Below are 13,480 nucleotides of genomic sequence, written 5' to 3'. Positions count from 1 at the left end.
AAGGAAAACCTTTTCCATTTCTTAGTCCATTTACTGTCGCAAATTAAGGTCATGTCTGAACAATAGACATGATGTTACCACATTACTGAGACAATATAAGTAAATGTAGGCAATACAGTATCTGATGTAGTTTTCAAGACCTTGATTGGATTTCTCTCTGAAGTTGACAGAGACGTCCACAAGGTATGCGAGGAAGATCTCTGGCACTACGGCACTACAGGAGGCCCTGAAGGAGAAACAGCAACACATCGAGCAACTCATGGCAGAACGTGACCTGGAGAGAGCTGAGGTTGCCAAGGCAACCAGCCATGTGGGCGAAGTGGAGCAGGAGCTTACGTTACTAAGAGAAGGCCAGGAGCAGGTTAGACCCAGCGATTTCTTCTTTTTTATGTATATATTGATCAATTTATTAAATAATTGATGACGGGCCATTGAATTGTGGAAAATAATGCAAACCTAAGGTGGTAATGCAGCCACAAGGCAGAGCAGGTTGTCAATGACATTTTTAGGTGCTTTATTTAAAATGGTTATTTTAAAATTAAGTTTTTGTCCTTAAAGGGTTAGTTCACCCAAAAATGAAAATAATGTCATTAATGACTCACCCTCATGTCGTTCTAAGCCCGTAAGACCTCCGTTCATCTTCGGAACACAGTTTAAGATATTTTAGATTTAGTCCGAGAGCATTCTGTCCCTCCATTGAAACTGTATATACAGTATACTGTCCATGTCCATAAAGGTAATAAAAAGATCATCAAAGTAGTCCATGTGACATCAGTGGGTTAGTTAGAAGTTTTTGAAGCATCGAAAATACTTTTTGGTCCAAAAATAACACAAAATAAGACTTTATTCCGCATTGTATTCTCTCCCGGGTCTGTTGTCAATCCTTTACAGTTACGCTGATGGCGTAAGACGCTGATGACGTGTATTTCTGGTGCGCCCGAGCTTCATTTATAGACTGAGGGAAACGCACGCTGTAAAAGTGTCTCATCCGCGACATGCACATTTACGCACTATTAAAAAAATGATATCCACGCAAACAATGTAGAATAGCTTGAATATAGCGTGCGTCTCCCTCAGACTGTAAACGAAGCTCGGGCGCACCAGATAACACGTCATCAGCGTCTTCCGTCAGCAGCGTCACTGCGGAGTCGTGAACGCAGATTCACAACAGACAAGGGAGAGAATACAATGCTGAATAAAGTCTTATTTTGTGTTTTTTTTTTGGACCAAAAAGTATTTTCGATGCTTCAAAAACTTCTAACTAACCCACTGATGTCACATGGACTACTTTGATGATCTTTTTATTACCTTTATGGACATGGCCAGTATACTGTATATACAGTTTCAATGGAGGGACAGAAAGCTCTCGGACTAAATCTAAAATATCTTAAACTGTGTTCCGAAGATGAACGGCGGTCTTACGGGCTTAGAACGACATGAGGGTGAGTCATTAATGACATTATTTTCATTTTTGGGTGAACTAACCCTTTAAAACACTCTTCTATTAGAAGTAGCTATTTTATTACGCATTTAATCTCAGGACTTAAGTGCTATTTCCAAAATGGCTATTTCCATTTTGAAATGTGAAAATGTAAATTTAACATTTCAAACGAACAAAATTTTTTTTTTTTTTTTTAATAAACCTGAATAAAACAGAAGTAAACGGTGTAACCAATGGCTAGTTGCATAAAACGCCTAGACTGGTCTTACAAGTGAGTCATCTAACTTATTTCTTTAAGACTGGTCATAACTTGAAGTCAGTTGTATAAAAACATAGGTTGGGCTAAGTAAGACTGATTATCCCTTGGTTAAATGCTGTTTAGTCAAACTAGTTTTTAAGGCACAGTCTTAATGCAGTGGATGTGTTTATGCAACTGGGTTCAACCATAGACATATCTATACATAGATGCCTCATTAATGGCTGTTTCAGTGGGCTGCGATACATAAGCCGTCCGCCATATTGGAACAGTCAAAGCCTGTCTGTAAACATTCAAGAGCAAGTTGACTGAGCGCCTGCAACCGTAGTTAGACGCATATATGAATATCTATCTCTGCAATAGACTTCAGCAGATGATTCCTCTAAAACTAACACAATAAAAAAAGATGAAGGCGTCAGCTAACACAACATCAAAAATTTAACACAGTAAAAGTAAAAACAATAAAAATTACCATTGTAAAAAACCTGTAATATTGTAACTCAATATTATATACATATATAAACAAACCAACACATTCTCACCTGTAAAAGTTTATCCCATTTGTCCGAGAGATTTAAATCTCGGTGGTTTCACAACCTGAAAATGTGCGATGTTGTGGCATCATTGATTCTTACTGTGAGTGACGACACGCTGACCCTCCAAGATGGCGGTGTTGGCGCGGTCAAATGTGGATTCTATGTATAGATTTCTTTGGGTCCAACAGTGGACTTTGGTAAATCTGTGCACACTGGAAAAAGACCAAGTAACACCATTTTCCATACAGACAGTGAGTATGACATTGAGGCAAAATTGATATAGTTTAGCATACTTTGAAACCTAGAAATGAGTGTGGACGTTCAGTGACTGCAGAACTCTTCTCTCCGCATACAATTCACACGACTTGGATCCTTCATGCACAGATGGACCATCATGCACAGAGGACACGTTTTTATGCAGGCTTTAATGCACAATTCAGAAGATGGATTTGCCAGATTTTGTGCTGTTTGTGTTAAGGGCTTATTAGATATTCAAAGGCTAATTTAAGTTATATGAATGTCTATTTTCTGAATGCTGATGGTATTTGGAAAAAAGTATTATAGCCTTTGACTTTCTGTTATTAGACAAAACTGTTATAAACTAATGAAAAGGGAAGAACGGGCACTCCTGAAGTTCTAACAAGTCTCACTTCCCTTTTTTACTTCCGCTTGACACTTGCTTTCTTTTTCTTTTTTTTTAAAGGCGTATTTGTTTTGAGATCAATATATAAAGATCATATATAAGTCTGTCTTTTAATCGACCAAAAATTGACCACATTAATTTTTACTACACTCTAAAAAATGCTGGGTTGTTTCAACCCAATTTTGGGTAAAATATGGACAAGCCCAGCCGTTGGGTTAAAAATGTAATGCAAAAATGTAACCCAACGGCTGGGTTTGTCCATATTTTACCCAAAATTGGGTTGAAACAACCCAGCATTTTTTAGAGTGTATCTATCATCTTTCATGGCCAGTAAAAAACACACAATTGACCATATTGACCACACAATAACGTTCCATTTATTTATTTGTGACCCTGGACTTTAAAATTAAGATTTATACATAATCAGAAAGCTGAATAAATAAGCTTTCCATTTATGTGTGGTTTGTTAGGATAGGACAATATTTGGCCGAGATACAACTACCGGTATTTGAAAATCTGGAATCTGAGGGTGCAAAACAATCTAAATATTGAGAAAATCACCTTTAAAGTTGTACATTTCATGTTAGTGATTGTGACTGCATCCACTCACAAAAATATATATTTTATATATTTAAGATAGGAAATTTGCTAAATATCTTCATGGATCATGATCTTTACTTAATATCCTAATGATTTTTGGCATAAAAGAAAAATTGACCATTTTGACCAATGTTTTGTTGGCTAGTGCGACTTATGACTGGTTTTGTGGTCCAGGGTCACATTTAGTCAGTCAGTTCAGTTAGTTTTTCTTACAGCTATGGATAAGATTGATGCAAGTTTTTTAATTAGATTAATGTAGTTGTTTTGAATTGTTCATGTAGTATGTGTTGGAGGTTGATGCCAAAATGGACCAGCTGCGGGCGCTCGTGGAGGCTGCTGACAGACAGAAGGTGGAACTGCTCAACCAGCTGGAGGAGGAGAAGAGGTGTAGTATTATCCAATCCACTTATGAAGATCTAATCTGAACACCCCATTATAGCAATTAGCATTTTGGGGCTTGTTATATATGTTTGCATACAGATGGCCTTAGAGCTAATAGACACAATATTCATTGATAAAGAACATTGATACCAAACCAAACTGTTTTGGTGACCTTTTGACTTCAAACAAAAAACATTTTTTTAAAATGTTTTTTAAAGACATGAGGGTGAGTAAACTAGGACTATATTTGATGACTGTAAATGATGACTGTGTTCATTTTTGGGTTAACTATCCCTTTAATTTATTGGTTTGTTGTTGGTAATTGTTCTCCACAGAAGATCATAAATTCACAATCTCTGGTAACTTTATAAACTGACATTTACTATGACAATACAAGAAGTTATTTTAAAGGGTTAGTTCACCCAAAAACGAAAATTCGTTCAGTTATTACTCTCCCTCATGTTATTCAAACCTCGTAATACTTTCGTTCATCTTCAGAACACAAATTAAGATATTTTTTATTATATCTGAGAGACTTTATTTAACTATTAATTTTCTTCTGTGTGGGCCTCTGAGTGAGTTCATGTAGTGTAACAGCGCAGCGCTTCTGTGTTGTACGTCATAACCATAGACTGTAAAAAAAATAGAGCGGAGGCTCACTATTGGCCGACGCTGGTCACGTGTGTGATGCTGGCCAATAGTTGAATAAAGTTGTTGTTTTTGTTTGTTTTTGCACACAAAACTATTCTCGTTGCTTGATAAACATATGGTTGAGCCACTGTAGTCACTTGGACTGTTTTAAACATCATCTTTACAAACTTTATGGGCCGGCAAGTTTGGATCCCATGGAAGCCTACGGATCTAGCTCTCAGATTTAATCAAAAATATCTTAATTTGTTTTCCGAATATGAACGAAAGTCTGACGGGTTTGGAACAACACGAGGATGAGTAATTACTGACAGAATTTACATTTTTGGGTGAACTTACCCTTTAAGGTTATTATTACTGACATCTGGTCCCTTTTACTTCGGTTATAGTTTGTATATGCGGTCTGTTATTGTCCCTCATATTTGTTTTCTTAATTTTTTTTTCTTGCCCTTCAATGAAACAAAAAACTTACAATACAACTTGCGTAAGAACATAAAATGTAAATACAAGCTGAAAATGATAAAGAATTATTGTCCCAAACAGGAAGGTGGAGGACCTGCAATTTCGGGTGGAGGAAGCTTGCATTACCAAAGGAGATTTGGAGGTATTTTAAGATTTATGATTTTTTGCTCTACATGTCTTAGATGATTCTTAGCTGAATTCAGAGAACACAAACTTCAAAGCTGCAGGTTTGCGTGCTGTGGGGAAACAGATTTTTCACATTTTGAAATGTATTCATGTCAATTTTTTATATATATTATTCATTTGAAAACAGAAGCCCTAGAGTGTGACATCTTGTTTAAAGCCCCCCGCCCCATTTCCTCCTCGTCACATGATCCTTCAGAATTTGAAAAATTATCAGTTTCCACAAAAAATATTAAGTGTCAAAAACTATTATTAAAATATTAAGTGTTTTCAACATTGATAACAATAAGAACCATTATTAATAATTGAGCATCAATAATAATTGACTATATATAATTGAACAGCAAATCAGCATATAACAATAATTCCTGAAGGATCATGTGACACTGAAGACTGAAGTAATGATGCTGAAAATTCAGTTTTAAAGGACAAGTTCGGTATTTTACACTTAAAGCCCTGTTTACAGATCGTATCTGATGAAATAGAACGGTTAAGATAAAAATTTGGACACATGCTGCTGTCCCGAGAACATTCAATACAAGTCAATGGAGTTGGACAAAAACTACGATAAAACCTGTTGGAAAGCATCTTTTTCAGCGATTTTTGAGTGCGCATATCAGTCAACATCCCTGACCACTCGGTGAGTTTCACGTCTTTGTAAACGAAAGTTTAATGTGTTTTTAGGAAGGAATCTTCCAGTGCACATAGAACAACCATTGTGGGGGTGGGGGGCGGAAGCTAAATAAACCTAAAATTCTCGGGACAGGAGCATGTGTCCAAATTCTAAATCTTAACCGTTCTATTTCATCAGATACGATCTGTAAACAGGGCTTTAAGTGTAAAATACCGAACTTGTCCTTTAACATCAGGAATAAATTGAATAAATAGATTAAAATAGAAAAAAGTGATTTGCATTGTAAAAGTATTTCACACTCTTTTCAGTAATTTGAATTGCTGTATTTTTTTTATCAAATACTGTAAATGCAGCCTTGGTGACTTTCAAAAACATAAAGTAGTAGTAGTGTATGTGTCACGTGAGAAGTACACAGTCCACTACACCACAGGACTGACAGTAGCTGCCTAGTTTTGATTGATCAACTATTCCCTGATTTGGATTTTGAGCCACATTAAGATGAGTCCATAATGACGTTACCATAACGAGAAAGTTCTTGAATTAGACCAGAGTATTGTGATGATAAAGTGCTTTGTCCCAAGTTAACCTATACATGCATTTAAATATGTAGTCGTACACTTAAGCACCACATTGCTTTGTCTCAAATACTGTAAAAATTCTACAATTTGTTGGTTTCAGTCATGAAAGTGTACCTGTTCAAATTTAGGTGTCTAAATTGGTGCTTCCTAAGGGTCCCCCCCCCCCCCTCATGTCGTTCAAAACCCTTAAGACTTTCGTTCATCTTTGGATCACAAATGAAGATCTTTTTAATGAAATATGAGAGATTTATCTAGTTGCGTAGCTGTCAATGGAGGGACAGAAAGCTCTCCGATTTCATTAAAAAGATCTTCATTTGTGTTCTGAAGATGAACAAAAGTCTTACGGGTTTGGGACGACATGAGGGTGAGGAATGTGTGGGTGAATTAATTCACCCTTTAAATTGTTCTGATGGACCACTAAATATAACCAAGCACTCACCTCATCTGCAGTTTTGTCATGTGTGGTTTATTTATAACAAATGTCATGCGGATGATACCCAACATACTAAATGAAGTGAATAGCTAAACCGTTATCAAAATGGCACAAAGAAAATATGTATTTTAGTTTATACGATGGTTTTGACTTGTCCTCGTCTTGTTTTCTCTTGTCCTGTTTGGGATGTTCTTTTGATATGTGTTTCCAGCCTTCATTATCATTCATTTGACTTGAGTTGTTTTCATGTCCTGACCTACTTATTCAAAAATAGCTTTTAGACTTTTAATCCACTCAAGCACTCACTTTTGGCAAATGATTAAAAAAACACAAATAAAACATGCAAAGCAGCAACCTAGACAAGGACTTTTAGTGCAGATGCTTACATACTTGAACAAATTCCTCATCTTTATCTGTTCTTGAGTCCCTTAAAATCAGAAGTGTGACATTTAAAGACAAGTGTAGATTTTGTATGATGGAAAAATTGTATAGGGTTAGTTATTGTATAGTAGTTTTTTTTTTTATATAACATCAAAGCCAGGGGCCAGTTGCATAAACTTAGCCGTCAGTGTCTTAAAATCAGTCAGTCAGTCAAGGAACGGTTGGTTAGTCTTACGTTAGACTTACTTTTTGGTTAAGAAAAGTTATAAACTGTCTTAAAGAAAAAAGTTTGACTAACTTGTAAGACTAGTCTAAGCTCTGGTCATCCAAAAAAAATAAAAGAATTCTATCCATTATGTACAGTGCATTCAAAAAGTATTCATGCCCCTCCTTTTTTCCCCGCTCAGTTGCATCCTTTTTCTCTGGATCATCTTTGAGATTTACATTTATGCATTTGGCTGCTTTTAACATTTTATACATTTGATCAGTTCTTGTTATGGAAATCGAACCTATGACCTTGCCGTTGCTAGCGTCATGCTCATCTGTTTGAGCTACAAGAAAGCCAAAGATGTTTCTATACTTTGATTGGTGTAAATCTGTGGCAAGTTTCAATTGATTGGCCATGATTTGGAAACAAACACCTGTCTGGTTCCAAAGCCATGAGGTCAAAGGATCTTGACTTAACGATTGAGTTGTCTCGTGTGATTTTGTTTAATGCTTCAAAGATCCTGAACATAATAAGCATCGATGCTCCCTGGTTTTCACGGTGCATTGTGGGACTATTTAGGGAGCGAACGTTGAAACTGAAGTGCACAAGGATTTTGCGATTAAGTTTAAAATGGCCGACACATTGATCAGTGCCTTGACTACTAAACTAGGGAGCTGATTGAGACGCACCCTTTTACTGACTGAGACAGATCAGACATGCAATTATTTGTTATATTTAACAAATAATCCACAATACCCCTCACCCAACAAGCAAACTATGTGTAAAGTTTCTGTAAACGACTCCCAAAACTGCAAATGGAGAACTAGACCTCATCAAGAAGAATCATCAAGATAAGATGGTTTTACAACTTTAAGGAATTAAGACCGTTTTACTCACTTCACTTTGAAAGACTGTTAAACTCTTTCTAATTCTATCTATAAAATGACTTGATGTATAAACATGCATCCAATTTTCCTTTCTCATGATTTTCGTTTTACATTGTTTTGTGTATGCATCAATTCAAACTCATTTGAAGGAATTGTTCAGAATTGCACACTGTAGTTAACCAAGATCACATGTATAGGATGTTGGGTATCTATGAACTGCAATTGTAATTCATTTACATTACATTTAGCTAACTCTGTAACATATTAGTATTATAAGAATCTTAAAAGTTTCTTTTCTTAACACCCAATCCAATTTCATATGCAAAACACCCTGCTAGAAGACAAAGGATCGTAAAATTCCTCTCCGAAAATACGACTCCTTATTGGCTCACTGACATCTTGAGTGTGTGACGTCCTCACATGTGGTCACCGATCACAAAGGGGATTCTGGGAAATTCTGATGTGAAGATGACGCTGAGCTAGAAGTCTTTTAAGGACCCCTAAGTTTGTGCCAGGTTACGGCCTTGTCTTTTCATTCATCAGAGATCCTCATTTTGGTTCTCTCTCATCAAGACAACTTCAGCAAAGATCAGCTGGAGCCTCATCAAATTGCATCAGATTCAAATGAGCGAGACATGCAAGTATCAAACTTAGTCTCATTATTTGATATGTTAAGTATCCCTTACCCCTTTGAATGAAGGGTGTGTTTGAACTAAGAAACTGATGGTTTGCTCAAGGCTGTTGATCTGCTGAATTTGTGATAACTTTTTTGCTTTCCTGTATTCTGCTTCTGCTCTATTTCCATTGATAAACTGTATGCATGAATGTGTGTGTGTGTGTTAGATTTGTTAAAGTGTGTACATTATCACACATAAGGTTAATATGTGGTCAGCCTAATACACACGGTCAACCTAAAAGTGTGAATTTGATAATTCTGGTCTGAATTGGATGCGACATGCAATACGCATGTAGGTTGCTGGCTTCTAAATGCAGATAAAGCAATAGCTTGAATTGACACCTCTAATGTAATTAAGGCCCTGTTTACAACTGGTATTAAGATGTGTTTTGGTCATTTGGATCACAAGTAGAGGAGGGAGACACAATGTTTACACCTGGTGTTTTAATCCGTCTCTTTTGTCCACTTTCAACCACTTCTGTCCTGATTACTTTGAAGGGAGGGTTTATGGGCATGGATATGTAAATTGTTTTGTCAGATCATTTAATCTAATGAACCAAAAAATGCCAGCAGCCATATCACCCTGTAGCCCAAGACTGGTTGCCCACTGAAGCTAAGCAGGGCTGAGCCTGGTTAGTACTTGGATGGGAGACCTTCTGGGAAAACCAGGTTGCTGCTGGAAGAGGTGTTAGTGAGACCAGTAGGGGGTACTCACCCTGTGGTCTGTGTGGGTCCTAACGCACAAGTATAGTGACGGGGACACTATACTGTCAAAGAGCGCCGTCCTTCGGATGAGACGTTAAACCGAGGTCCTGACTCTGTGGTCACAAAAATCCCAGGATGTCTTTCGAAACGAGTAGGGGTGTAACCCCGGCATCCTGGCCAAATTTGCCCAGTGGCCTCTGTCCATCATGGCCTCCTAATCATCCCCATATACTGATTGGCTTCATCACTCTGTCTCCTCTCCACCAGTGAGCTGGTGTGTGGTGGGAGTTCTGGCGCAATATGGCTGCCGTCGCATCATCCAAGTGGATGCTGCACATTGGTGGTGGTTGAGGAGATTCCCCCCTTCTATATAGCGCTTTGAGTGCAGAGAAAAGCGCTATATAAATGTAATTAATTATTATTATTATTATTATTATAAAAAAGCAATTTATATATGAACATATGGAGGCGACGGAAAAACATATGGTGGACATCAGCTTTAGTTTCTGCTCTGACAGCCGCAAGACCACGCCGAACGCTGTGAGTGTGTTAGAAATCAGGAATGGTGAGAGAACATTGAGCTTGGTACATTTTTCGTCTTCAAAGTCAAACCAAGCTTAGGTCTTCAGCCAACAAAGTTTAAATCCCTTCTTGCTAGCTCGCTTCCCATAATGGTTACGCATTAGGTCAGTAGGCGGAGAGTAGACGGTCTATTGTGGCTGTTTGAACGCATTCGACCGCATGAGCATCTGCACCACGAAAGCAGTCCGGTTGAATGAGTTTTCAACGACCTCTGGGAGTGGTTATAAGTGGACAAGCTCAAAACGTTTTAGACGCCATTTGCACCTGTATTTAGCATCGTCCACTTGTGATCCAATCAACCAAAATGCATCTTAATAGTAAGTGTAAACAGGCCATAAGAGTCTTAATGCAGGTCAGCATATGTTTAAATGGTATCAGTGGTTAAGGTTAATCTGATCTTAGTGAAGAAACCCTAATATCAGTGTTAAAGCGCAATTCTGTTCTGACAAAAGGAATCTCAGCTCAGCGGCTTGTATAAACTTTACCAGAAGGAATTATTCTGCTTTGGATGATTAAATCCCCATTGCAGAGTTTCTTAATCTGTTCAGTAGGTACAGTGTAATATAGAAGGTAGATTTGAACAATGTTCCTCATTCTACATCATAAAGGCCTTCTAAATTATGGTTAGATCGATGCCATTCATTTAAATTTTGACTGCATATCTACAAGAATATCTACCTGGTTATAACGATTGTTTCACTTGTCAAAAACTGTGTAAAACTGTGCCTGATTATTTGTGTGTAAGGGACGTAACTGTGTATGCTTAAGCAAGTGTTAAATAATAGTAAAGCCTTGTAACTGCTCCTGGCTTAAACAAGTACCAGAAAACCAAAAGCATTAGTACAATTTGGATTTTACCAAATGTAAGAACAAAGGCGTGCATTTCTGAAAGTGGCACATGTTAATGGACTGTGTGTGTGCCTTATTTGAAAGCACTCCTTCACTTAAGCTAAGCTACTTAGTGGTCCTAAGACATAAGCCTAACTATTAGCATTGTATGCTTAACTTTAAATGCAGCGTGTGTGAATGCAGTGTGAAGTGAATAACCATCTCCTCTCAACCTACTCCCTGGTTTCTGATTTTCTCTTTTCTTATATTTAATTAATCTCAGCTAATTTTCAGTGTAACCTTTTTAGGTGCATTCCTTCCTGAATGCTAGTTACTCAATTATACATTCAATTAAATTGAAACTGGATGTTTAATAGCACCCTGGTCTACTACCTAACACTAACTTAACAGTTGAGAACCAATAGTGCCAATTTCAGATTATTCCCCTGTTGTATTAATTGTATTCAGCTATTTTTTATTTATTTGCGGTTTTTATTTTTACCCCTCTTGTTCTATGGTTTCATTGTCTTATTGAACCTAAAAAGGAACTAGACATACTTTCCTTCTTGATTTGGTTTATTTGCAGCAGTTGCTCCAATTTTATGACCCTGCTACACAAGCAATCTAAATGATTGCTAAGGCATACCTAAAATTTTGAGCACCACTAATAAACACAATCTGAATAGGAAAGCTTTCCATTTCCTCTTGTTTTCTCTTCTTCGTTTCCTCAGAGACCAAGCCTTTGTTGAACCATCAGTAAGTTCAGTGTTTTAATTTGACAATAAGAACAGTCTTAAGTCAATAATTAAACCCCTGCTTTACACCTCTTTCAGCAAATCTATTCAGATTCACACAAATCTTAGCATCCTGCTATCCACAGCTAAGATAATAATATTTGAGTACGCTCTTCACTTGTTAACCACACCTGATAAAACTTAGCTGTGCATTATACGCCTACAGTGCTTAGCATAAGTGAACACACCCATGCTAAAGTTGACTTAAAAGGGGAATAAAAAAAATCATCTTTTGGAAATTGATCTTCATTCCTTAATTTAAAAAATTAGGACTTTAATTCTCTTTTGGGATTAAAATAGCCGCACATCATCACACACCCTTCACCATACCTAGAGATTGGCATTAGGTACTTTCCATAAGATCATCTCTCAATGCAAATCAAACCAGCTATTAGGCTAACTGAAATAAAACCATGCCAATCTCTAGGTATGGTGAAGGGTGTGTGATGTCACATCTGGAATCTATTTTAATACCAGAGGCCAAGGGAACTTTATCAGGATGGATAGTATCCTGGATCCATGAAATAACTGGCTTTTAAAAATAAAAATCTGCCTGCCTCTATGGGAATTTAACATAGGGGTGTCCTGACTTATGCACCCTGTATTTTAAGGAAGAACATTATTTATTTACGATACATTATTCATTCACAAAGAAAATTGGTGTCCTTAAAGGTTGGAGTTTTCCTATTTTTTTTTTTTTAATTAAGGCATTAAGATCAATTTCTGAAAGATGATCTTTTTTATTCCTCTTTTTAGTCAAGTTTAGCATGGGTGTGTTCACTTATGCTAAGCACTGTAGCTGCCCCACTACACTTTTGCTCAGTCTGTTTGGTCTTGCATTAGTCTCTTGCCCCTTACTCTCACCACAAGTGTGCCAGAATATCACAGGTGCTCAACCTAACTGTCCAGACGGGAGAATTGGAGGCCTGGCAAGGCATTGTGAGGAACATCCTTCTTCCCAGGTGTGCTGACGACCCACAGCACCAGAGCCAAAAGCAACTGGACAACGAGGGAACGGGACTACTGACACACGACCCAAGTGAGGGTTACAACCACACAGAGCTGACCAAGGTTATCATCTCCTTAGCCCACAACCTCATGGATCTGAAACAGGGGGTAAACAACCTCATGCAACAGATCACAGAGTCCCGCAAGGAGCTGTCACATGCTCAAAGACAAACAGACCAGCTAGAGATCGAGGCTCAGGCCAGACACAAGGACCTTGACGAAATCAAAATACTGCAAAAGACTCTGACAACTGCTGAACAACGAGATCAGCTGGAAAAAGCACTTTTTCACAAAGAGTCACTGTGTTAAAAACAACAAATTCTGAACTCTTGGACAAAGACGCCAGAATTGGTGCTTGTGAAAGTCACCTGAAAACATCCAGAGCTAGAATTGAAGCTCTGACGCAGAAGATGGACAACAGTGAAGACGAACTTGACATGCTCCAAAGAGAACTGAGACACTCTTAACTGGTGCAAAAGGAGTCAAATCTGTCGAGACATCTCATTCCCCCACATGCGATCAGCAGAGCAAACTCCCCTAACTAAGACACATAGGTGGGGGGTGTGTTTCCTGAAAGCCTCAACAACCACCAGAGAAATAGGATTAATTCAGAGGA

General features: G+C 37.7%; 1 protein-coding gene across 3 annotated transcripts in view; it reads left to right on the top strand.

Annotated features, from left to right (window-relative positions):
- The window catches only part of clip1a (CAP-GLY domain containing linker protein 1a), a 55,204-nt gene that overhangs the window by 14,313 nt on the left and 27,411 nt on the right, over positions 1-13,480 (top strand). For all 3 annotated transcript variants that reach the window (XM_079608121.1, XM_079608122.1, XM_079608120.1), the window contains exons 6-8: positions 164-361; positions 3,758-3,861; positions 5,049-5,109. In XM_079608121.1, the coding sequence (XP_079464247.1) occupies positions 164-361; positions 3,758-3,861; positions 5,049-5,109 (363 nt within the window). The remainder of the gene's footprint in view (positions 1-163; positions 362-3,757; positions 3,862-5,048; positions 5,110-13,480) is intronic.

Source organism: Phoxinus phoxinus (genome assembly GCF_949152265.1).
Source record: "Phoxinus phoxinus genome assembly, chromosome: 3".
Classification (NCBI taxonomy): domain Eukaryota; kingdom Metazoa; phylum Chordata; class Actinopteri; order Cypriniformes; family Leuciscidae; genus Phoxinus; species Phoxinus phoxinus.
The sequence above is the reverse complement of the archived record's forward strand: the minus strand, read 5'-3'. Positions and strand labels throughout refer to the sequence as shown.